The 24,025-nt window shown below is 39.7% G+C and overlaps 1 protein-coding gene across 6 annotated transcripts in view; it reads right to left on the bottom strand.

Annotated features, from left to right (window-relative positions):
* The window catches only part of ccdc18 (coiled-coil domain containing 18), a 104,447-nt gene that overhangs the window by 61,073 nt on the left and 19,349 nt on the right, over positions 1-24,025 (bottom strand). For all 6 annotated transcript variants that reach the window (XR_010963829.1, XR_010963830.1, XM_067989933.1 and 3 more), the window contains 9 exons: positions 22,735-22,844; positions 21,833-21,961; positions 19,775-19,871; positions 19,567-19,688; positions 17,993-18,299; positions 16,440-16,576; positions 12,223-12,380; positions 10,817-11,019; positions 4,055-4,165 (listed from right to left, as the gene is read on the bottom strand). Coding sequence is in view for 4 of the 6 variants with exons in the window: in XM_067989933.1 (XP_067846034.1) it covers positions 4,055-4,165; positions 10,817-11,019; positions 12,223-12,380; positions 16,440-16,576; positions 17,993-18,299; positions 19,567-19,688; positions 19,775-19,871; positions 21,833-21,961; positions 22,735-22,844 (1,374 nt within the window). In the remaining 2 variants the exon portion in view is untranslated. The remainder of the gene's footprint in view (positions 1-4,054; positions 4,166-10,816; positions 11,020-12,222; positions 12,381-16,439; positions 16,577-17,992; positions 18,300-19,566; positions 19,689-19,774; positions 19,872-21,832; positions 21,962-22,734; positions 22,845-24,025) is intronic.

The raw sequence follows: 24,025 nt of genomic DNA, 5'->3' as shown, positions 1-24,025 counted from the left end.
GCTTATGACAAATGTAAGGTTCATAATACAGTGGAGAACCAGGCTGAATACAGAAAGTACAGAGGAGATCTAAAACAGGGAATAAGAGGGGCAAAGAGAGAGAGTATGAGAATAGATTAGCGGCTAACATAAAAGGGAACCCAAGCGTAATTATATAAATAGTAAAAAGATAGTCAAAGGAAGCATAGGACCGATTAGGGACAAAAAAGTCTTGTGAAGGTAAAGGGCATGGCTGAGGCACTAAACAAATGCTTCACATCCGTCTTCACAAGAGAAGAGGATGCTGCCATTAAGGCAGTAAAGGAAGAGGTAGTAGCAACATTGGATAGGATATTGCGGAGGCTCTGGCCACAATCTTCCAATCCTCCTTAGATATAGGGATGGTGCCGGAGGACTGGAGGATTAAAAATGTTACACCCCTGTTCAAAAAAGGGAAGAGGGATAAACCCAGCAATTACAGCCCAGTCGGCCTAACGTCAGTGATGGGAAAACTTTGAGACACAATAATCCGGGACAAAATAAATTGGCACTTGGAAAAGTATGGGCTAATAAATGAAAGTCAGCATGGATTTGTTAAAGGAAAATCGTGTTTAACTAACTTGATTGAGTTCTTTAATGAAGCAATGGAGAGAGTTGATGAGGGCAGTGTGATTGATGTTGTGTATATGGACTTTCAAAAGGCATTTGATAAAGTACCACATAATAAACTTGTTAGCAAAAATAAAGGCCATGGGATTAAAAGATACAGGGGCAGCGTGGATACAAAATTGGCTAGGGGACGGAAAGCAGAGAGTAGTGGTGAACGGTTGTTTTTCAGACTGGAGGGAAGTGTACAGTGGTATTCCCCAGGGGTCAGTATTAGGACCACTGCTCTTTTCGATAGATATTAATGATCTGGACTTGGGTATAGAGGGTATAATTTCAAAGTTTGCAGACGACCCGAAACTCAGAAATGTAGTAAACAATGTGGGGGATAGTAACAGACTTCAGGAGATCATAGACAGACTGGTGAAATGGGCAGACACAAGGCAGATGAAACTTAACGCAGAGAAGTGTGAAGTGATGCATTTTAGTAGGAAGAATGAGGCGAGGCAATATAGACTAAATGGTACAATTTTTAAAGTGGCTGCAGGAACAGAGGGACCTGGGGGTGCACACACAAAAATCTGTGAAGGTGGTAGGACCTGTTGAGAAGGCTGTTAAAAAAGCATATGGGATCCTGGGCTTTATAAATAGAGGCAAAGAGTACAAAAGCAAGGAAGTGATGCTTCACCTTTATAAAACACTGGTTAGAACTCAGCTGAAGTACTGTGTTCAATTCTGGGCACCACACTTCAGGAAGGATGTCAAGGCCTTAGAGAGGGTGCAGAAAAGATTTACTAGAATAGTGTTAGGGACGAGGGACTTCAGTTATGTGGAGAGACTGGAGAAGCTGGGGTTGTTCTCCTTAGAACAGAGAAGGTTAGGGGGAGATTTGTTAGAGGTGTTCAAAATCATGAATGGTTTTGACAGAGTGAATATAGAGAAACTGTTTCCAGTGGCAGAAGGGTCAGTTACCAGAGGACACAGATTTAAGGTGATCAGCAAAAGATCTAGAGGCGACATGAGGAAACATTCTTTTTTACGCAGCAAGTTGTAATGATCTGGAATGCACTGCCTGAAATGGTGGTGGAAGCAGATTCAATAGTAACTTTCAAAAGGGAATTGGATAAATACTTGAAGAGAAAAAATTTGCAAGGCTATGGGGAATGGGACTAATTGGATAGCTCTTTCAAAGAGCCAGCACAGGCATGATGGGCTGAATAACCTCCTCTTGTGCCGTACCTACTATGAAATGCTAAAAAAATGGGAATGTGGGGGGGAAAAGGGCAACAGGGCAAGCAGAATTAAATGTTTAAACTTTACTTTCAGTTAAAATTGTGTTTGGGTGTTTGCTTTTATAGGTTATTTAATGTAGTAATAAACTTGGCTCACTTGGTAGCCCTCTCATCTTTAAGTCACATGCCAGACTATGGATTTCAGCACATAAACTAGATTAAAGTAGTGCAGTACTAAAGGACTGCTGCATTGTTGGAGGTGCTGTCTTTCAGTTGAGATGCCTGTTCAGGTAGAAATAAAGATATTGTGACATGATTTGAAGAGGACAAAGTTCTTCCAAGTGCCTTGGCCAATATTACTCCATCAATCAGCACCATAGAAAAGATTAACTTGTTACTCATCTCAATTGTTGTTTGTGGGATCTTGCTAGATACAAATTGGTTGCTGCACTTCAAAAGCTAGTCATTGGAAGTGAAGTATTAGGGACATCTGATGACGTGAAAAAGTGTAATTTCTTACTTTGTAATAAAGATAGCCATGATGTTCTAGTAGCTTTATTACTTTAGTGTTTTAATGTATTAGTATTTGAACTGAAGACTTAAACTGCCTGACCTAGGGAGATAACTGTGTTTCGGGACCAGTCAGAAGTCGATGGGTTAAAAAGTGTTTATTCCAGCTCAGTCACAGAAAACAACTTGTAATCACAACTTTTAAAAAAAATAGCAATGTATATTTGTCACTGCTGTTCTGGTTTACAGTTGAAGTGCAGTAAATTCAATTCAGAAAACAGGAACACATATTTTGTGAACAATTTTTAAAATTTACTCTCGGGATGGGGGGCATCGCTGACAAGACCAGCATTTATTGCCAATCCTTAGTTGCCCTAAGGTGGTGGTGGTGGGGGTGGGCCTTCTTCTTGAACTACTGCAGTCTGCATGGTGTTAGGTAACGAGTTCCAGGATTTTGACCCAGCGACAATGAAGGATCGGCAATATATGTCCCAAGTCAGGATAAAGTGTGACTTGAAGAACTTGGAGGTGATGGTGGTCCCATGCACCTGCTGCCCTTGTCCTTCTGGCTGATGGAGGTTGTAGTTTGGAAGGTGCTGACGAAGAAGCCTTGGTGAGTTGCTGCAGTGCATCCTGTAGATCGTACACACTGCAGCCATGGTGGAGGGGGAGGATGTTTGGGCTAGTGGTACTGCTTTGTCCTGGATGGTATTGAGTTTCTTGAGTGTTGCTGCAGATGCACCCATCCAGGCAAATGGAGAGTATTCCATCACACTTCAGACTTGTGCCTTGTAGGTGGTGGATAGGCTTTGGGGGAAGTCAGAAGATGAGCCACTCGCCACAGGATACTCGGCCTCTGACCTGCTCTGGTAGCCACAGTATTTATCGGTCCAGATGAGTTTCTGGTCAGTGGTGATGATGGAAAGGGGACACGACAAAACCCAAACTGAGCATCGGTGAGCAGGTTGTTGGTGAGTAAGTGCTGCTTGATTACACTGTTGACGACACCTCCCATCACTTTGCTAATGATTGGGAGTAGGCTGATAGGGTGTTAATTGGCTGGGTTGGATCTGTCCCACTTTTTGTGGACATGACATACCGTGGCAATTTTCCACATTGTCGAACAATGCAAATACAAGAAATTTTAGAATTCTAACTTGACAGGTTTTTTTGTGAAGGTTTGTGTTATTGGTGAAGTACTTCCTTGACAAAAAAAATCTAAAAGAAATGTATTGCTGAAATTTTACAATAAAATTCAAAGTATATTTCAATGTTTTAAAACATGGTTTAAGTGATCACCAGAAATTTAAAAAGTTCACCTGTACTCATTTGGCTTACAGATCTGCTAAATGTTGGGTCTTCAAGTTCTACATGGAATGCAGCGTTTCCAAGTCACAACAGCAAGATGTTACAGGAAATCAGTTCAATGTTTGAATGCTGGAATTGCTCAAAATTAATTTTTTTGGATTACAGCAAAACACGATGATAAATATTCAGAAACGTACAGACGTTTTAAGCAAAATTCTCATGGATTGTTGCATTATGGCCAAGGTACTGTCATAAAATAACAAGAGATTTCACAGGACTTTTTTTTGATGTTTAAAAAGTTGTAACATCTTACGTAGGAACTAGTCACTGCATTTCACGCTGTTGCCCAAAAATTATTCAAAAATCCAAGTCAACAACATTGTTCATTATTTGTCATTTAATCATTATTCCAATTTTACCGCAAGTTCTTGTTCGTGTTCAATTGCTTTTACTGCTTTGGTTGAGTAAGCAATGGTTTTCTCCTCCAACTGTTTCTCCACTGCGGAAAGCTGCGATTTTGTTTCTCTTAGCTATCAAACAGATGGGTACATTAAAGTATCATGAAATAATCAATGTTTGTGATTGGATATAAATACGATAGGTAGGTCAACTATCCAGAAAACAGGCGTAGTTAATTTAAATTATTTGGCCTTTCACTCCTTACTTAAAAACAGAACATTCCTGTATTCCTTTTGAATTGATGTGCCATTTTTGGTGAGGCCTAAAATTCACACGCTGCTGCACGCAATTTTCTGAACCGTTACTTTAAATGGTTGGAAAATTGTATATTCCTGAATTTCCAATATGCATGCACAGTGGGTGAAGTCCTGAGCTGGGAGCACAAAGTCAAACAATTATCCATAAAATGTTGAAATTTTATAATCTGAAACAGAAAAAAATCAGTTTCATCACAGAAGCCTTAATGTTTATTCACACAGCAATTTTATTATAGGTTGCTACTTTCTCTTTTAAAAGAACATTACATTTTTAGCACCAAGTCGAGGATTGAAAACTGAGCAGTTTGGTCCCTGATCAAAAGGTGTTCCAGTCCAGAGACAAAATACAGGCGATCCATTTACTAATGCATTGTTGCAGCATCAGGCTTTGCTTATGGCAGACTTAACATTGGCCTCAGTTGTAAAAATAAAGATTAGTTATTTTTCCCAGAATTTTCTGAAGATCCAAATGGAACTTCAAAATAAGTAAGGCCCACATCATGTGCTTCCAATGACTGCAGTAACATGTAAATATGTAATGAAATAGGTGGTATTAATGTGTTTTAATGGGCAAGCCATTTGATATGGCTTTATTCTGAAAGTAGTTGACTAAAATAATTGTTCCAGAGAAGAGTGAAAGTCTCACAGTGCATCCAAAATTCTAATTTAGTTTGGCCCTGGGAAGACAAGCTACTCCATTTGAATCTGCTGACTCATGAGGAGGTGCACACATAGGGCAGCGAACATCTTTGTTGTTTTAATTCCTGTGGATGTTTGAAAGCTTGATCCAAATGTGAGTGACACATATTTGGATTTATTGTATTCCTGGTTGAATTTCAAAAAGATGCATCCCTGGGATAATACTCCTAGTTCACTAGTTTTGAGGCCATTGAGATACAGTCCATGGCCTCTCTCGCCCCTATGACATCCCATAATATAAGTTATGGCATGGACACAGATTCAAATTAAACATCGGTAGAGTTTTACGGATTTTGTTATTTTGTATTCAAGCAGGGAAGGAAAGTTAAAAGTTATGTTAAAACAGTGCAAATTACCGTGTGGTCTCCGCTGTTGCTCATCTGTTATTTTCAATAAATTTGTTCTGCAGTTTAAAGCCTAAGCAACCGACTGATCGTTCATTCTACCACTTTCCAAAAGTCTAGGTCATCATGAGAGGGCTTGTAATATATTCAGAAACCTTAATACAGCAACCAGGTTTCCATTTTGACGCCTGGGCTCACTACATTACCAGATATAAAAGGTACACTGTTTTGAAAGGCGCAGGGACTACCTTATGCGAGTTGTCTTTGACACTGACCATGAGAAAAATCTGAGTAAAAACCTAAAAACATAACAACTCTCCGGACTTAACCTTAAGAGTTATTACAACAACCCTGTCTCGTGGCATGATCATTAATAATCTCGTGCCTCATGGATCAGCTTGCTCAATGATACTCAAAAACAGACCTTTTTAAAAGAAACATACAGATTTATAAACTTACCCAACAGTTGCTGAAAACAGTCACTGGTTAGCTACGAAATGGAATGTTAATGCCATTTTTTTAAAAAAAGAACGCAGTGAAATGAATACCAACATTCTAAAAAACTTATAACCATTTCTTTTGGTTGCCATATGTAGTTGATTTTGATGTATATTCAAAAATGATTGACAGTAAATGTTAGTGATCTAAATGTACATTTCCACAATGTCAACATTAGGTGTAAAAGTTACAATCTGCCCCAATAATCTAGAAATACAAACAATTCAAAGTATGCAATTTTGTCTAAACACTTTATTAACAAAAAGTTTCAAATCGATTACAAAAGAACTAGGGGTGGTGGTATTGGTACAACTACTTCTACTGCTACAACAAAATGATCTATATATAGCCATTTATCATCAGTGTGCAATCTCAAAGCATCCATTTTTTTCTTCTGGATTCCCCATATTTAGATGCCAACAATGAAACTCAGATTGATTCCTGATTGATTGAAACTTGATTGATTCCTGGGATGAGAGGGTTGTCTATGAGGAGAGATTGAGTAGAGTGGGCCTATGTTCTCTGGAGTTTAGAAAAATGAGAGGTGAACTCATCGAAACATATAAGATTCTAAGAGGGCTTGACAGGGTAGATGCTGAGGGGCTGTTTCCCCTGGCTGGAGAGTCTAGAACTAGGGGGTCATAGTCTCAAGATAAGGGGTCGGCCATTTAGGACCGGGTTGACGAAAAATTTCTTCACTCAGAGAGTTGTGAATCTTTGTAATTCTCCAGCCCAGAGGGCTGTGGATCCTCAGTCGTTGAGTATATTCAAAACTAACATCAATAGATTTTTGGACACCAAGGGAATCACGGGATATGATGGAAAAGTGGAGTTGAGGTAGATCAGCCATGATCTTATTGTATGGCGGAGCAGGCTCAGGGGGTCGTATAGAATCATGGAATGGTTACAGTGCAGAAGGAGGCCATTTGGCCCATCAAGCCAGTGATGGCTCTTTGTAAGAGCAATCCAGTTAGTCCCATTCCCCTGCTCTTTCCCTGTAGCCCAGCAAATTTTTTCCCTTCAAGTATTTCTCTAATTCCTTTTTGAAAGCCACGACTGAACCTGCTTGCCCCACCCTTTCACGCAGCGCATTTCAAATCATAACTACTCACTGCGTAAAAAAGTTTTGCCTCATGTCGCTTTTTGTTCTTTTGCCAATCACCTTAAATCTGTATCCTTTGGTTTTCGACCCTTCCGCCAATGGAAACAGTTTCTTTTTATTCACTTCATCTAAACCCTTCATAATTTTGAACACGTCTATCAAATCTCCTCTTAACCGTCTCCGTTCTAGGGAGAACAACCCCAGCTTCTCCAGTCATTCATTCAGTATGTGGATGGCCCGACTAGAGAGGGGGCAAAACTTGACCTCCTCTTGGGAAATAAGGAAGGGCAGGTGACAGAAGTGTTAGTGAGGGATCACTTTGGGACCAGTGATCATAATTCCATTAGTTTTAAGATAGCTATGGAGAAGGATAGGTCTGGCCCAAAAGTTAAAATTCTAAATTGGGGAAAGGCCAATTTTGATGGTATTAGACAGGAACTTTCAGAAGTTGATTGGGAGAGTCTGTTGGCAGGCAAAGGGACGTCTGGTAAGTGGGAGGCTTTCAAAAGTGTGTTAACCAGGGTTCAGGGTAAGCACATTCCTTATAAAGTGAAGGGCAAGGCTGGTAGAAGTAGGGAACCTTGGATGACTCGGGAGATTGAGGCACTAGTCAAAAATAAGAAGGAGGCATATGACATGCATAGGCAGCTGGGATCAAGTGGATCCCTTGAAGAGTATAGAGATTGCCGGAGTAGAGTTAAGAGAGAAATCAGGAGGGCAAAAAGGGGATATGAGATTGCTTTGGCAGATCAGGCAAAGGTGAATCCAAAGAGCTTCTACAAATACATAAAGGGCAAAAGGGTAACTAGGGAGAGAGTAGGGCCTCTTAAGGATCAACAAGGTCATCTATGTGCGGAACCACAAGAGATGGGTGAGATCCTGAATGAATATTTCACATCGGTATTTACGGTTGAGAAAGGCATGGATGTTAGGGAACTTGGGGAAATAAATAGTGATGTCTTGAGGAGTGTACATATTACAGAGAGGGAGGTGCTGGAAGTCTTAACGCGCATCAAGGTAGATAAATCTCCGGGACCTGATGAAATGTATCCCAGGACGTTATGGGAGGTTAGGGAGGAAATTGCGGGTCCCCTAGCAGAGATATTTGAATCATCCACCGCTACAGGTGAGGTGCCTGAAGATTGGAGGGTAGCAAATGTTGTGCCTTTGTTTAAGAAGGGCGGCAGGGAAAAGCCTGGGAACTACAGACCAGTGAGCCTGACATCTGTAGTGGGTAAGTTGTTAGAGGGTATTCTGAGGGACAGAATCTACAGGCATTTGGAGAGGCAGGGACTAATTAGGAACAGTCAGCATGGTTTTGTGAGAGGAAAATCATGTCTCACGAATTTGATTGAGTTTTTTGAAGGGGTAACCAAGAAGATAGATGAGGGCTGTGCAGTAGACGTGGTCTACATGGACTTCAGCAAAGCATTTGACAAGGTACCGCATGGTAGGTTGTTACATAAGGTTAAATCTCATGGGATCCAAGGTGAGGTAGCCAATTGGATACAAAATTGGCTTGACGACAGAAGACAGAGGGTGGTTGTCGAGGGTTGTTTTTCAAACTGGATGCCTGTGTCCAGCGGTGTGCCTCAGGGATCGGTGCTGGGTCCGCTGTTATTTGTTATTTATATTAATGATTTGGATGAGAATTTAGGAAGCATGGTTAGTAAGTTTGCAGATGACACCAAGATTGGTGGCATTGTGGACAGTGAAGAAGGTTATCTAGGATTGCAACGGGATCTTGATAAATTGGGCCAGTGGGCCGATGAATGGCAGATGGAGTTTAATTTAGATAAATGTGAGGTGATGCATTTTGGTAGATCGAATCGGGCCAGGACCTACTCCGTTAATGGTAGGGCGTTGGGGAGAGTTATAGAACAAAGAGATCTAGGAGTACAGATTCATAGCTCCTTGAAAGTGGAGTCACAGGTGGATAGGGTGGTGAAGAAGGCATTCAGCATGCTTGGTTTCATTGGTCAGAACATTGAATGCAGGAGTTGGGATGTCCTGTTGAAGTTGTACAGGGCATTGGTGAGGCCACACTTGGAGTACTGTGTACAGTTCTGGTCACCCTATTATAGAAAGGATATTATTAAACTAGAAAGAGTGCAGAAAAGATTTACTAGGATGCTACCGGGACTTGATGGTTTGACTTACAGGGAGAGGTTAGACAGACTGGGACTTTATTCCCTGGAGAGTAGGAGGTTAAGGGGTGATCTTATAGAAGTCTATAAAATAATGAGGGGCATAGATAAGGTCGATAGTCAAAATCTTTTCCCAAAGGTAGGGGAGTCTATAACGAGGGGGCACAGATTTAAGGTGAGAGGGGAGAGATACAAAAGGATCCAGAGGGGCAATTTTTTCACTCAAAGGGTGGTGAGTGTCTGGAACGAGCTGCCAGAGGCAGTAGTAGAGGCGGGTACAATTTTGTCTTTTAAAAAGCATTTGGACAGTTACATGGGTAAGATGGGTATCGAGGGATATGGGCCAAGTGCAGGCAATTGGGACTAGCTTAGTGGTATAAACTGGGCGACATGGACATGTTGGGCCGAAGGGCCTGTTTCCATGTTGTAACTTCTATGATTCTATGATTCTATGATTCTATCCACGTAACTGAAGTCCCTAATCCCTGGAACCATTCTAGTAAATCTTTTCTGCACCCTCTTTAAGGCCTTGACATATTTCCCAAAGTGCGGTGCCCAGAATTGGACGCAATATTCCAGTTGTGGCCGAACCAGTGTTTTATAAAGGTTGAACACAACTTCCTTGCTTTTGTACTCCATGCCCCTATTTATAAAGCCCAAGATCCCGTAAGCTTTTTTAACCGCTTTCTCAACCTGTCCTGCCACCTTCAAAGATTTGTGCACACATGCCCCCAGGTCTCTCTGTTCCTGCACCCTCTTTAGAATTGTACCATTTAGTTTATATTGCCTCTCCTCGTTCTTCCTGCTAAAATGTATCAATTTGCACTTCTTTGCGTTAAATTTCATCTGCCATGCATCCACCCATTCCACCAGCCTGTCTATGTCCTCGAAGTCTATTACTATCCTCCTCACTGTTTACTATACTCCCAAGTTTTGTGTCATTTGCAAATTTTGAAACTATGCCCTGTTCACCCAAGTCCAAGTCAAAAAAAGCAGTGGTCCTTCTATCGACCCCTGTGGAACACCACTGATATCTTCCTCCAGTCCAAAAAACAACCGTTCACCATTACTCTCTGTTTCCTGTCACTTAGCCAATTTCGTATCCATGCTGCCACTGCCCATTTTATTCCATGGGCTTCAATTCTGCTGACAAGCCTATTATGTGGCACTTCATCAAACGCCTTTTGAAAGTCCATAAGCACAACATGGTCTACTTTTGCTCCTATTTCTTATGTTCAAGTCAGAGCAGTAATAAATCAGCATAGCAAGTAAGCAAATCCCTCAATTGCTAAATGGATAAAATGCATCATGTGGTCCGGAACTAATGTATACTGATCAGAAGGTCTCCAGATTCAATCGCTGATAGTGGCTGGCTGTCAACCAGGATTGTAGATATGGCCTTACAATTATTCCTGGGGTGGGGAAGGGAGGAGGGAGCATACTCATCCAGCAATCCTGCTCATTATCCAAGTCCACACTAGAAAGTGCTTGCATGACTATCACAACAGGGTCAGGTTTTCATTCACCCATGATGCCTTTCATGATAAATTAACTTCACTGCTCTGGTTCACAAATTAGCAATGTCCATTTGAGCAAGGTGAGAAAAAGTACGTATACTAAAATGGAGTTGTGGACTAAAACAAAATTTCATTATCTGGATGTGCAATTTACGTACCTCCTGTTCCATCTTTCCAATGCATTTGCCTTTTTCCAACAGTTGTTCTTGTATTTGCTGAAAATGATGTATCTGTTCAGTCATCCGAGTCTGCAATGTTGAGATTGTAGCCTCTGCCTCCAATAATTCTGTCCGCAGCTCCTCAACTTCTATTTGTCTACACCGCTCCTCTTCAAAATGCTGTTCTGGGGACTTTCTGTCATCTGACCAAGTGTCAGAATTAGCAAAAGAAAGATTTGTAAAACAATAATAATTCTAATAAAGTATGATCTGTTACAATGCCTAAGAGCTTTTGTTTTGAAAAATTAAAAAATAATAATGTCCCAATCTTGACCCCTAGGTTTGTGCTGAGTTAGTTGATCTCAACAGTGCAGTAGGGAAGTGAAGATGAACCTCAGCATGGCAGAGCTGGGAGGAGGGGGAGCACTTCTGATCACTATTTAGTGACCCTTATTACAAAGTGTGTGTGAATGGTCAGTCAAGACAGAATTAAGCATGCTTATGATGTCTCTCACAGCTCACACCATTGCTCTGAAAACAGAGTTATTCCCATATATAAATATCAGAATTTAGATCAATGAGACCTTTCATTTTCTCTTGATTTTGCATTCTTATCATAGTGTCAGCCTAAAGTAACAAAAGCTTTACCACGTCCATTAAACCCCTGATTACTGCATTTCATGCCAGCTATACTGTTCAGCAGCAAAATTTGAGTTATGCGCTGGTGCTGATAAAAAGCCTATTTGTCGAGGTTAAGGCAAATACTATTGGTTGACTCCTTTGCTTAAAATCTTATAAACAAAGCAACATTGGACAATAATTGTAAGTGTCCAATTATTAATCTCCCATTGTTTCTTGTCATCTTCAGAAACAGGAATCAGGATTATAGTAGGAACAGCACGAAGATGAAATAATAAGATATTTTTTATTTCAACGAAAGAACAGACAAGACTTCCCTATGAGGACCAGCTGCAGACTGAACCACTATATAATGGATATCCTTAGCAAAGGTCTGCATTGGTCACATTTTAATAATTAAGCTTCCAATTTCTTTTTAAAAGAAAAGAAAATTTTCAAAAAAAGTGAATCGACTCTTTAATAAAAAGGAAAAATTTAGCCTCCTTCAATCTCTATCCAAACAGTGTCCATCTCCCCCTCCCGGGCAAAATCCTTCACTCCCTTTCTAAGGCACTGACTCTTCCAACACACATTAAAATTTACACTGGGATGAAACAGCTAATCCGTCACTTATAAAAGCTTATGGACAATAACCTATGCAAAAAGAATATATTTTCACATCTATTCTGACAAAATCTACAGGCTTAAAAGCTTTTTATTACTGTGCTGTGATTAAATTGTCACTTTCACCTTTATTCCCTCCTCCACCCTCCCAAATGCAAACTTACCGTTCTTAATTCTGTTTGATATTAGTTCTGAGCTTATTCTTTCGAACATATTGCACCTTTTGCCTAAAATGTCACTACACTGTTGTTTTGAGATTTTGCTGTTGGTCAGGCTGGTTTGCAGCTTCCAAATTTCAGCATCTTTCATTGCTAATTTAAGCCTGAAAGAGAAGAATTTTAGTCCAAAAAAGGTTTAAACCAAAGTCAAATCTCCAAAAAATAAAAACTCCCTGACCACATCTAATTTCAAGCTATCATTCAACACATTACACAATTAAAGATCATTCATCAGTGGATGTTTAATACATGGACTTTCATCGATAAGGTACCACATAGTAAACACATGACTAAGGTCAGAGCATGTGGATTCAGGGAACAAGTAGCAGAATGGATAGCAAACTGGCTACAAAACAGAAAACAGAGTGCAGGGGTTAGAGGTAGTTACTCAGATTGGCGGATGGTGGGAAGTGGTGTTCTACATGGATCGTTGCTGGGACCACTGTTGTTCACTATTTACATAAATGATTTGGACTCTGGAATCTGAAGAACAATTTCAGAATTTGCGGATGACACCAAATTAGGGGGTATAGTTTTTACTGAAGACGACTGTGACAAAATACAAGACGACATTAACAAACTTGCAGAATGGGCGTAGTAAATGGCAAATTAATTTCAATATAGATAAGATGTGAGGTGGCGCATTTTGGTAGAAGGAATAAAGAGGCCACCTACTCCTTGGAAAATAAGTCTAAATGGGGTAGAGGCACAAAGGGATCTAGGGATGCAGATTCACAAATCATTAAAAGTAGTAACACAGGTTAACAAAGCCATAAAATGTGCAAACATAGCACTGGGCTTCATTTCTGGAGGAAAAGAATTCAAAAGCAGAGAAGTTATGTTAAGTATGGTCTAACCAAGGTTCCATATGTTTAAGAGTACTGTGCACAGCTCTGGTCTCCACATTACAAAAAGGATATAGTAGCACTGGAGAAAGTGCAGAGTATTTACAAGGATGATAGTTGTATCCTCTCAGTTCAAGTATCAGCAAACACTGAAAAGACTGGGCTCTTTCCTCTAGAAAAGAGAAGACAGAGGTGAGCTGATAGAGGTCTTTAAAATTATGAAGGGGTTTGATAGGGTAGACATCGAGATGTTTCCATTTGTCTAAAACTAGGGGCCATAAATATATGATAGTTATTAATAAATCCAATAAGGATCTCAGGAGAAACTTCTTTACTCAGAGTGGTGAGAATGTGAAACTCACTACCACAAGGAGTAGTTGAAGTGGATAGCATAGATGCATTTAAGGGGAAGCTAGATAAAAACAAGGGAGAAAATAGGATAGGGTGAGATGAAGTAAAGTGTGATGAGGGTAGTGTGGAGCATAAACACTGGCATAGACCTGTTGGGCCAAATGGCCTGTTGTTGTGCAGTAACATTCAATGTAATTCTCTCAATTTCGCCCCTTCTGGGGAAAAAAAACAAAAATCTCCTTTGCATACAAAATCCACAGCATGTCTCACAATCAACAAGGTTGCTATTCTGTGGCATTTAATAATGTATCTACTCGTGTGTGGCCGGGGGGGGGGGGGGGGGGGTGTAGTGCAATTTGAACCTGTAATTCTTCTGAAAAATGGTATGACCTAGAACATTAAATTTTACCCTTTCTGCAGATTTTCCAGGACTCTTGCTTTGCAGTTTCCAGGAACAGTCTAGCTACTTTTTTCCATTATCCGCTGAAGGCTTGTGCTTTGGACACTAGGTGGTGCAGTAGTGTAGAGCACAGTCTTTTTACCTCTGGATTCCTAAACCAGTCTTGGAATCCAGCTCAAACTAGTAAAACAAGGATCCCAATTCTGCTGTTTGCAAGGCTCCTATGTGAAATAGCACTTAGCTGTTTCAATCCAGCTTCAGGTGGGCATAGGTCCACTGCACAATACTATGTGACACAAACTGTCACTCTCACTCAGACAGACCACAAAGATGGTTTGAGAATTTTTCACACTGGCCCATTCAGGCAGTACTGTCCATCGACCAATGCAGCCCATAAGCTCCGTTGATCTGGCCCATGAAGCTCCTGCTGGTTACTGTCTTCTTCGCACTTTTGTGCAAACCCCACTTCAGCAGCTCTGGACAGCTCTCACTCTCAGCTACTGGGGACAAGAAAAGACTTGCTCTCTGGTTAAAATCCAGGAACTTCAAAGAGCTAACGGTACCAAGTTTCACAGGCTTTAGAGGAAGAGGAGAATAAGTAAGATGTGGAGCTCGCTTTTTTGTGTATGATGGGGACTTTGTTTTACCTGCATCCCTTTTTTAAATGGTGAGAAACGATTAAATGTTGGTGTAGAGAGACTTGGGTGACCTCGACGAAGAAACACAAAAAGTTAGTATGCAGGTACAGCAAGCAATTAGGAAGGCAAATGGCATGTTGGCCTTTATTGCAAGTGGATTGGAGTACAAGAGTAAGGAAGTCTTACTGCAATCATACAGGGCTTTGGTGAGACCTCACCTGGAGCACTGCATACAGTTATGGTCTCCTTGTTTAAGGAAGGATATACTTGCCTTAGAGGCAGTGCAACGAAGGTTCACTAGATTAATTCCTGGGACGAGAGGGTTGTCCTATGAGGAAAGGTTGAGTAGAATGGGCCTATCCTCTCTGGAGTTTAGAAGAATGAGAGGTGATCTCATTGAAACATATAAGATTCTGAGGGGGCTTGACAGGGTAGATGCTGAGAGATTGTTTCCCCTGGCTAGAGAGTCTAGAACTAGGGGGCATAATCGCAGGATACAGGTTCGGCCATTCAAGACTGAGATGAGGAGGAATTTCTTCACGCAGAGGGTTGTGAATCTTTGGAATTCTCTACCCCAGAGGGCTGTTCATGCTGAGTCTTTGAATATATTCAAGGTGGAGATGGATAGATTTTTGGACTCTAGGGGAATCAAGGGGATATGGGGATTGGGCGGGAAAGTGGAGTTGAGGTCGAAGATCAGCCATGATCTGACTGAATGGAGGAGCAGGCTTGAGGGGCCATACGGCCTACTCCTGCTCCTGCTCCTATTTCTTGTGTTCTTATGTAATCTCCAGATGTGGGCGTCACTGGCAAGATTGGCATTTGTTGCCCATCCCTAGTTGCCCTGGATAGCGTTTTTTTGATATAACTGAGTGGCTTGCTAGGCCACTTCAGAAAGCAGTTAAGAGTCAACTACGTTGGTGTGGGACTAGAGTCACGTATAGGCCAGACCTATATGACTATAAAGGCAGCAGGTTTCCTTCCCTAAAAGGACATTAGTGAACCAGTTAGGTTTTTACAACAATCTTACAGCTTTAAGGTCACTTTTACTGAGACCAACTTTTTATTTCCAGATTTATTTATTTATTTTTAAAACTGAACTCAAATTCTCAAACTACCATGGTGGGATTTAAACTCAAGTTCTCTGGATTATTAGTCCAGGGCTGTGAATTACTAGTCCAGTAATATAACCACTACACTACCGCACCCATGAAGGGCCTTACTTACAAGGATCTCGCTTTGTGTGTGGATTCACGCCTTTTTGTGTGTACGAGGACTCGCATTATTGTGTAATAGTATGCAGCCCACTCACTGGTTTTGCCACATCTATGCAGCTCCTAGCTTCAAAATGTTGGACATTCCTGCATTATGAGTTCTCCTTGAAGGTTCGTGCTAAGACACATTGTTCGATGGAGTAGGAGGACCTTATGCATTTTTTGTGCCATACCCTTTTCGGACATGCTTGATGTTGCCACTTAGGTTATGAAAAGTAGAGAATTGTTCCAGTCTGTAGCTCTGTCATCCCAACCTGGGCGGATACAAAACTTTACTAGCGGATCAAATTCTTCTCTGGGTACTTTAATGTTCCAACAGAGAAAGTAGATATTTTTTACATCTGACTACATAGCAAGTCAGTGAGAGAGATGGTCCCAAAAAATGTTTTAATCAGTGCATATGTGCGGACATTAATCCTTGCTTGTGTTGAAGGCACAAGCTGAAAGAGAACTAATATTAATTAAAGTTAAGTCAGGTTAAAATTTCAACCTCTAGTAATATTTTTTTAAAACTGAGCTGAGGTCATGAGTTTGAATAAAAACACATCTAGCGTGCATCCAATTTTGAAGACATTCTTCCCAGGCTAACCTCAAAAAATTGTGCAGTTGTAAAATACCATCTTATATTGATCAAGGCAGTCTTTAAAAAAAATACCTGAGATCTGCAAAAAGCGAATCATTGAATTCAAGATTTAATTTGGAATCCTTCAGCCCATTCTCCTTCCCAATAGAAGAAAAGGCATCTGAGCAGCTTGAACTTGTCAGCCCTGTACTGAATACTCCACTATCTACCTGCAATACAGAAACAGGGAGAACCAGAATTGAAAGACTACGTTCCTGGTCAGATGTACAACACTTACTTTGAGCAACAAGTTATAACAGACTGAAGCTTTATCCCCAAACTGTCATCATTCTACAGCTTGCTTCATCCCTTAGAATACTAGCTAATTTGTATCCTTTGTTGATTTTGTCCTTCTGTCTTAAACCAAAGATCTGTGAACTGAAAAATACCTGCTCCTTCAGTATTATTCTCTGTGTTACAATTATTGGTCTTACGTAATTAATCTATGAACTGCAACTCTTCACAGACCTTCAAATTTAAAAATATACTAGAAAGTTTTAAATATGCAAAACATTTGACGATCAATATATAAATGGCTCCAATGGCTGTTTTCCTTACTTTAAAAGAATTATGACCAAGCAGCTTTCAGGCTTTAACAAGCACCAATACATACAGCAGATCATTTATGTGAAAGGATTCAATGCTCTTTCATCCGTTAAAGCTGATTGAATCTGCTCCTATGTCGTTTGCATGAGATGCCAAGAATGGCATAGGGAAGGAGATCTCAGAAATAAGATGATATAACAAGGCAGAGGCCTGAGTGAGGAATGCAGTGGTAATGAATAGAGGCAAAAATCTTTGTAATTATAAAAGGTGAACTTACTGGTGATGAGCAAGGGCAATGGAAAGAAAAAAAGAATTTGCATTTATATTGTACCTTTCACAACCCAAAGTGCTGACAGCCAGTGAATCACTGTTAAATGTAGAGAAAGGTGGCAGCCAATTTGCACACAAAGTCCCACAAAAAGCAATGAAACAACCAATGAAGTCACTGTTCTAATGTAGGGAAATGTAGCAATTTGCACACAAGGTCCCACAAACAGCAATGTGATAAATGATCAGATAATCTGTTTTAGTGATGTTGGTTGAGGGATAAATGTTGGCCAGAACACTGGGAGAATCACCTGCTCTTCTTCAAACAGTGTCATGGGACCTTTTATGTTCACTCAAGAAGGCATTTTAACGTCTGATCCAAAAGATGGCAGCTCCGACAATGCAGCACTCTGTCCACACTGCACAGAAGTGTTAGCCTAGTTGATATGCTCAAGTCGCTGGAGTAGTGCTTGAGTGGTGATTCAGAGGCAAGAGTGCTACCACTGAGCCAAGGAAGGCAAAACAACAAGTGTGAAAAGCAAGGCATCTTGCAAATCTGGCAATCATGGTTCCAGAAGCTCTTGAACAGGAAGAAACCAGCTGACAGTGCAGACGACATATCATATCATATCATGTGAGATGGTAGCATTGTTCAAGTCTTGAAAGGATTTGGGCTTTATTGGGAGCAAAACGAAAGGCATGTCATGATATGAAAAACAGTGTACACAATGCTGGTGTCCCATTGACACTTAACAATTTAATCCTTAGTTTACCTCTTTACTTCCTTTCCGTTGCAACTGTAGAATTGACTCCAAGTTCCTCATCTCCAATTTGGTGATCTCCAGCTCTTTATTGAACTGAAGCATTTTTTCACTTTGAGAAGTTGTAAGTGATCTTAGTTCTGCATTCTCTACCCTTAAGGCATCTCTGTCTTTCAAAATGGCTTCTTTACCAGCTAGTTCACTTTCTAACATCAGAACCTTTTCTTTGGAGTCAGACAAAAATGAAAACAACTCTGCATTTTTAGTCTCCAGATCTTTTTGAACCACCTTTACATCGTAAGACTGTCCCATTAATAGCCTATGTACAAAACAAATTATAAAAGTGATTACTGGTGTATATTCCAATTGCTCACATGTCATTCCACATCTACTATTGACTTATTTGTACTATATATACACACATTTAACAATGTCTATTTATTAATGGTTTAACAATAACTTTATTGTTCCTGGGTTGTGCAGTTATTTCAAGCAATTGAAAAATATTGGGGAAGCAATATCTATTTTTAAACAAAAGCTGTCAAAGATGCATGCAATGTTCAGGTTATCTGGTTAATTTAGCATATTTCCACATCAAAGATGTCAGTGTCAAAATCAAATTCCCAAATGATGAAATAATTCCAAATGATTCAACTCAATATACACAAACCAAATCAGAACATTGCAAACATCATCTAAGACCATGTTATAATTTGACACAAGGAGCGAACAAAGATCTGCTGAAATACCATTTGCTCAGTCAAAAGCTAACCTCCCTCCTGATATATTTTAAACTTAGCTAACCAAGGTTTAGTGACTAGCATTGTAACATTTAAGTTCCATATGAGACATAGTATCCTTGCCTTATTGGTAGGTTTAGTTCTGATTCGTTCTATCTGTGCAGCATGGACTTTCAACTTCTACATAATGAAATCTACTTTGTACTTCAGAAGTGTATTTTGCTAGACTGAACATAGAAATGAAGTCCACAAAAAAAAATTAAACAGAACACCGTAGATATTGTCGGACAGCCAAAATTCCACAACTGTATTAAGAAGATCTTTATTACAGATAATTTATTCTTTGTCTGCAGTTACACTACCATTTTCACATCGATGCAAAGCAATTTCGGGTTTGCACCAACACAAAAATGGTAGTATAATTTGAGTCACTGACTTCATTATGAATCTTTTTCAATAGCCAATGACTAGCAATGCCACACTTGTCCCTTTTTCTGGCAGGGAGCTCCATTAAAGTCAAATATTTGGACAACTATTACTTTGATGTCCAGCAAGAGATTACTTAATCAAGGAAAGGTAAATATGAACTCTCATGCCAAACAAAGAGATCATACAGGAGTACCCCTCTGCATTTCCGAATCCACAGAACAGTTGGCCCATAAAAGGCTCACCAGACTGCCATAAATCTATTATAGAAAATTCCACCAGTTTTTGTTTAAAAAAAAGGTCATCTCTGGGTCAAAATTGGAGGAGAAAAAACTACATTTTTTTTGAGAAGTAATGAATGAAATTAATTAATTACTTTTCTGCTTAAGAAAATACATTTTAGAATAATTAAGGGTTAACCTGATTTCCTCGTTCTTGTTTTCCAACTCTTTTTCTAAGGAAGTATATTTCTCGAATAACTCTGCTCGGTCCTGATCATAGTGATGCAGGCTGCTCTGCCAGTCCTCTTCATTAGCTCGAAACTATAATCCAAAAGATAACATAACAGATCAAACATTTCTGCATATTTTATATTTATACTGAACAACTAACGTACATCCTGCCTTACCATTGTAAATTTTTCCGTAGTCTTTTCCTTGTACCGTTTGAAAGCTGCAGAAAGTTCCTCAGCATTAAAGAGGGCTTCGTTTCTTTGTTGTTCAGCTCTATTTAAAACATAAAAATAAGTAGTTCCAATTGTCATGCTAATTATCAAAAATGTCACTTTGGAAGCATATTCTTGAAGAATAGAAAAGTCCTAATTTTTCAACAAAACACAGACAGACAATCTGTTCTAGTTTTAAATCACTGGAGCAAAAGTAAAAATGACTAGAGTTTAAGCAAGTCAGAAATTTTGAGAGAAAAACATTTGTATTTCCCCATCAAAATTTTCATTTCATACCCTCTCTCCTCTCATAAAAGTAGCGATCCATATTTGAATTCTCCCAATTTGAATTGTTTCGGTATCTCCCAAGCTGCTATTCTTTATTTGGAAGCCTGGACAACAAATATCAATAGGCCAATCTTTTTTGGGGTTTATCACAGCTCAGTCCAATTTGTTCTCACCAGGCATCCACACATTTATTTTCCAGAATGGATGACTGAATAAATATTGGGTGCAGAAACCCTGACCAATGTTACCACTCCTAATTTCAAGATGCTGGAGGCAGCTGTAATATCCTGTTAGAGACTGACTAACTCAGCACAGACCAGAGATCAAAATAGGGCAATCCTGGTTTGTGTGATGCAGCACTTCATCACATGGAAAGCTTCTTTCCATACAAATTCGACTACCAGCATTGAATCTTTGGTTTCCCTGCAACATTTATTATGTAATTTGTGAACACAGGCAAACTCAGCACCCTGCAAAAAACCTAAACAGCTCATTATCACTATCTAAAAAAAGTTCCATCAGAAATATCCTCAATGATGGGAGTCCTTCTTAGTTTGTTCTAATTTCCAGAATTACTGAATAAATAAAAAGGACACTCAATATATACCAGTTCTTCCATTTCATCTCCCCCACCCCCATCAACCTTGCAGTGTCCAAAATGGTACCCGGCAACTTCTGCATCAAAAGGACCTCTCTAACTGCCATTATCCATGATTAGTCTTCCTTACTCCCTCCAATCATCTCTGTATCCAAAATGCAACCACAGCTGTACATCGTTGGGTTTACTGTAATTTTATCACGTGCTGAAGCAAATTTTAGGTAGTTTTACACAATCCCATGAGAGATTCCCCGTACTCAATTGCACCCCACTTGACTGCATTGCTAACACTTGTTTGCCATGTTTATAAGCTTCTTAAAACAATCTGATGTTCCATATCCAATAGGTAGTACATTTAGTTCCACCAGATTTTTGCGTTCCAGGTGTACCTACAATCTGCCACCCTTATAGGTTTCCAAATAAATGCGGTCCAATCGGATCCCCGAGTCGCTAATCCACTCCTCCTGAATTCTGAACAACCCTTGTTCCTCCAATTGTTAGAAAGCATGTGAAACAGAAGTGAAAAAGATCCAAACCACTTTTCTCTTCAAGAAAGTGTTCTATGGATAAAGTGATAAACTCTCTGGGCTTCCTCTGTCATAGATAACATTCAGTGCATGGATAAATTTGTAAAAGAATGAAGAAGACCTTCTAATTTCTTCAGATGCACATATCACTCCATTTCCCAGCAAGTCATCAGTTCCTTTAATCCCCACCATCTCAGATGCATCCCATGTGAAGTGTTTTCCCTCATTTTGGGGTTTGGATTTTTCCAAATTGAAACTTTTATGGACTTCAATAAACTGAGATTATGCCACCTTCCACAACTATCACAGCACTCATCAAAACTCAAATATCAAAACTTACTTGAAACACGTCTGTTGGCACAATACTCACAGGCATCTGAAATTCCCCATAACATTAGGATTCTTTTTGATCTCTTATTCCACGTAATTTTAAATTTTAACTTAAATTCCATATTATACAGTCACAAATTTGGTAGTGTGAACCAGCCTCTCCACTTGTGGAGTTTCAATAAATAACCTGGGAGAATATGTCACCACAACAAGCTCCTAAAATATCTGCTGCAGCATTCTGACCAAGACCAGGAGACACACTCCACAGTTGAATACTACCTCTTTCCTCGTCTACTTTGTTCATATAACTCATTCTTCACTCTTTTGCATTCATCGGACAACTTTTCCACGAGCTTGTTCTTCTCAGCTACCATCCACTGACTCTCCTCCAATTTTTCTTCTGCAACTCTTATTAAGAAAGAAGAAAACAAAACAGCATCAGCACCACCTTTACTTCGCATCTAAACATTTATGGTGTTTTATGTAATGAGAACATGCTAATTCAACAGCTACATCACAAATGCTTACAAAAGATATAATTGATTTTAAAATTAAATACCAAAAATATACCACACACCATGGACAGAGAAAAAAAAATCTTAAAATTAGGGTGGTAAATTAATCGCAGTTAACTAACTTTTTTTGGAGAATTATTTTCAAATTACTTAGCTTGAGTAAAGAACTTGCATTTATATAGCATCTCATCACATCCTCCAGATGCTTCAAAATCAATGATTACTTTTGAAGTGCAGTCACTATTAGGTAGGCAAACACAGCAGCCTATTTGTGCACAGCAAAGTCTCAAATTGTAAATGAGATGAATGACCCAGTTAATCTGTTGTTGGTCCAGAGAAGAATGTTGGCCAGGACACCAGGAGAACTTTGTGCTCTACTTTGAATAGCACTATGGCATTTTTTACACCCACATGAATTGTTGGAGATGCAGTCATCTGAAAAACTGCATCTCCAACAATGCAGGGATCCCTCAGTATTAATTATGTGCTTGAGCCTGAACCCATACCCTTACGACTCAGGCAAGAGTGCTACTGGGCAGTACAGATATGCTCCTGCACACAAGAGGCTCAGAATGACCAGCACTGCTGTAACTGAGAGAATATCTAAGGCAGACCCAAAACTTGTAATACCCAACAAAAAAAATGCACCATTACTCTGCAAATTACCTGAGTGCTTTTTCTTGAGCCTCTACTTCTGCCTCCAAACTCAAGATATCTTCATTTAGCTCAGAAATATGATGTGCCTTTTCTTTAATAGATGGTTCAAGATGACAAAACTGAAAGTACAACATAAACATTTCAAAGTTTCAGGTTGATTATTAGCACAGATTAAAACAAGTACGTGAATTTAACACTGCCCTGCCATCCCCATCCACCCTCTTATAAGACATTTTCTCCTGCCTCAATAAACTCTCTTTCCCAACACCACTTTCTAAACAATGTGGGCAGTCAACTTGATCCCAGTGCTCTGAGAAAGCTACCAATTTGAACCAACTATGAACACTGCTGCACACGTCCTGAAAAATGATCCAATCTTCCACTATGAAAGCATCTCATCTCTACTCAACAAGTCAGGCCTTGAACCAACGGATAGATGTACAAAAATTAGACGCTGCTGGTGGATTTAACTCATCCGTTGAGATCTTTCTAACAATGGCTACGAAGCAAATGCTATTAGGCTCACCTTACTCCTACTCTGAACCCAATTCTGAAGACTCAGAAATGACATGAATCAAAAATCGAAGGTGTATATGCTTCACGCCCAAGTAGTCCATGGTGAACTACAATTATGATAAATAATAATTACCCAAATCTATTTGCTGAACCTCTCTCATTGATTTGTATGTCATAGTCCAAATGGTTAACTGCTTGACCCCTTGCCAGAAGATTACAACTTTTTGAAAACCCAAGCCTGTGATTCAAACATGGATGAAACTGACTAAAGCAAAAAATATGCAAACTTGGCTGATGTTGCTCATCTATTAAGTACAAAAGTTAAAGCCATCAGTATTGATGGGGCTTGATGGGTCCAGCATAGCATTAGGAAAAGCTGTTGTTGCAGATGTACCACAAGAACAGGGTAATTTTAGCACAGAGTATTTAAAGGGGATCTAAAATTTACATCAGATATCAGTCATAACAATTCAAAGTGGTCACTAGGCAAATTTAGCCCATTCATATCAATATGCTGCACGGTGGGGAAGTGATAGAAGATTGTGTCCAGAGCCTCCGCAATTTCCACCCTTACTTCCCTCAGCAAGCTAGATGCATCCCATCTGGACTGGGCGACTTTTCTACTTTGAACGCTGCCAACCTTTTAAGTACCTCCTCTTTGTCAATTTTTATCCTATCCAATTTCTTTAGTACCTCCTCCCTTACTGTGACATTCAAAACAAGTTTAAAATAATGCTCTAACTTTGAGAATGCTACTTTGTGTTACATATGCTTGGGTTGGTCA

This window comes from Heptranchias perlo, chromosome 9, assembly GCF_035084215.1.
Source record: "Heptranchias perlo isolate sHepPer1 chromosome 9, sHepPer1.hap1, whole genome shotgun sequence".
Lineage (NCBI taxonomy): Eukaryota > Metazoa > Chordata > Chondrichthyes > Hexanchiformes > Hexanchidae > Heptranchias > Heptranchias perlo.
Note: the sequence above shows the minus strand (reverse complement) of the source record. Positions and strands in the feature narration are given on the sequence as shown.